Below are 1,468 nucleotides of genomic sequence, written 5' to 3'. Positions count from 1 at the left end.
CTAGAATTTTTTTAATTATATTTATTTTTTATAAAAATAAATAATAAAACATTACTAATTACTTAGTTATAAAATTTCTCAATAAAATTTAATTCTGTTCCCATAGCCAAAAATGAAAAGAATTAATGATGGAGACTAGAGAAAAAAAACACTAGCTTATATATTAAAACAAAAAAGCCCACTGAGTTAATCAAAAGAGCGAAAAGCCCATTATTCTTCTATGATCAGGATGACCAGGGGCGTCAGGTTCTTTAAGAACTTCCAGCATTAAATGTTCAATTAATTAAGATTTGAAATTATTCACTTTATTCCGATCCAATAACCTAAAAGCCCAAAGGAAGTATCCAGAAGGATAAAAAAATCCCATGATGAACATTCAGAGGACTTAAAAGACATTGCCACGAATGATGAAGAAGTAGAAGGCCATCGAAGGTTGTAGATGAAGCATGGCACATCCAGACCTCATTCATATCATTCAAGGGAGACGCGCCCAGAAACTTCAAAGTCCCCACAACCCTCCCTATTTATATGACCATCCCCTTCTTTGGATATCCATCATCGGTAAAACAAAAGGAGTTGGCTTCTCACTTGCAAACCACATTTTATCAAATACTCAAAACAAAAACAAGCTTTCATCATGTCTCTGATTCGATCATTGCTTAGCAACCCACTTTCCACTGACATCTGGTCACCACTTGGTTCAAGTACTAATGAGATATCAAGTTTCGCTAGCGCGCACGTTGATTGGAAGGAGACCCCAGAAGCTCATGTATTCAAGGCTGATCTTCCTGGGCTGAAGAAAGAGGAAGTGAAAGTTGAGATTGAAGAAGGAAGGGTTCTACAGATAAGTGGAGAAAGAAGTGTTGAAAAGGAGGATAAAAACGATAAGTGGCATCGTGTTGAGAGAGGTCGTGGCAAATTCCTTAGGAGGTTCTGGTTGCCTGAGAATGCTAGAGTTGATGAAGTGAAGGCATCAATGGAGAATGGGGTTTTGACTGTTACGATTCCGAAGGCCGAGGAGAAGAAGCCTGAGGTCAAGTCCATTGAGATCAGCGGCTGAGTAAATGTCTCTGTCTTGTCATCCATCGTTTTGTGATTCTGCAAAGTTAATTTTATCAATGTTTGTGATGTTATATTTCTGCGTTTGATCTTTGGTATGTATCCCTTGTCTCTCTCGGAAAATGCATGTTTGTGTAAACGAGATATATTGTGGTAATAAAATCTGTTCTTAATTACACTTAAATTCTTGGTTTGGATTGAATTAAGATCAACAGAGAAATTAAAGCATGCATTCGAACAGAACTATATTATTATATCTTTTATGAGAGAAAAATATTTTCACATTTTGGAAACAATGAGCAAAACTCGATGATATTCCTTTTTTTGATAATGATGATCCCATAATTAACAAAACACCGAGCCGTACGCACTACGAAAATATTTTTAATGTGCCAAGCCAAAAAACCAA

General features: G+C 36.2%; 1 protein-coding gene across 1 annotated transcript; it reads left to right on the top strand.

Moving 5' to 3' along the window:
* Positions 1-459: 459 nt before the first annotated feature.
* LOC105121996 (class I heat shock protein-like) lies at positions 460-1,237 on the top strand. Its single transcript, XM_011020890.1, has one exon. It carries the CDS (start codon positions 638-640, stop codon positions 1,058-1,060), a length of 423 nt encoding a protein of 140 aa, XP_011019192.1. The 5' UTR covers positions 460-637; the 3' UTR covers positions 1,061-1,237.
* Positions 1,238-1,468: the final 231 nt, after the last annotated feature.

The sequence above is a fragment of the Populus euphratica genome, unplaced genomic scaffold (genome assembly GCF_000495115.2).
Source record: "Populus euphratica unplaced genomic scaffold, PopEup_1.0 scaffold46.1, whole genome shotgun sequence".
In the NCBI taxonomy this organism is placed as follows: Eukaryota; Viridiplantae; Streptophyta; class Magnoliopsida; order Malpighiales; family Salicaceae; genus Populus; species Populus euphratica.
Note: the sequence above shows the minus strand (reverse complement) of the source record. Positions and strands in the feature narration are given on the sequence as shown.

Bases quoted from the DNA above. Each gene is read 5' to 3' on its own strand.
- LOC105121996 (XM_011020890.1), top strand. From the start codon at position 638: ATGTCTCTGATTCGATCATTGCTTAGCAACCCACTTTCCACTGACATC.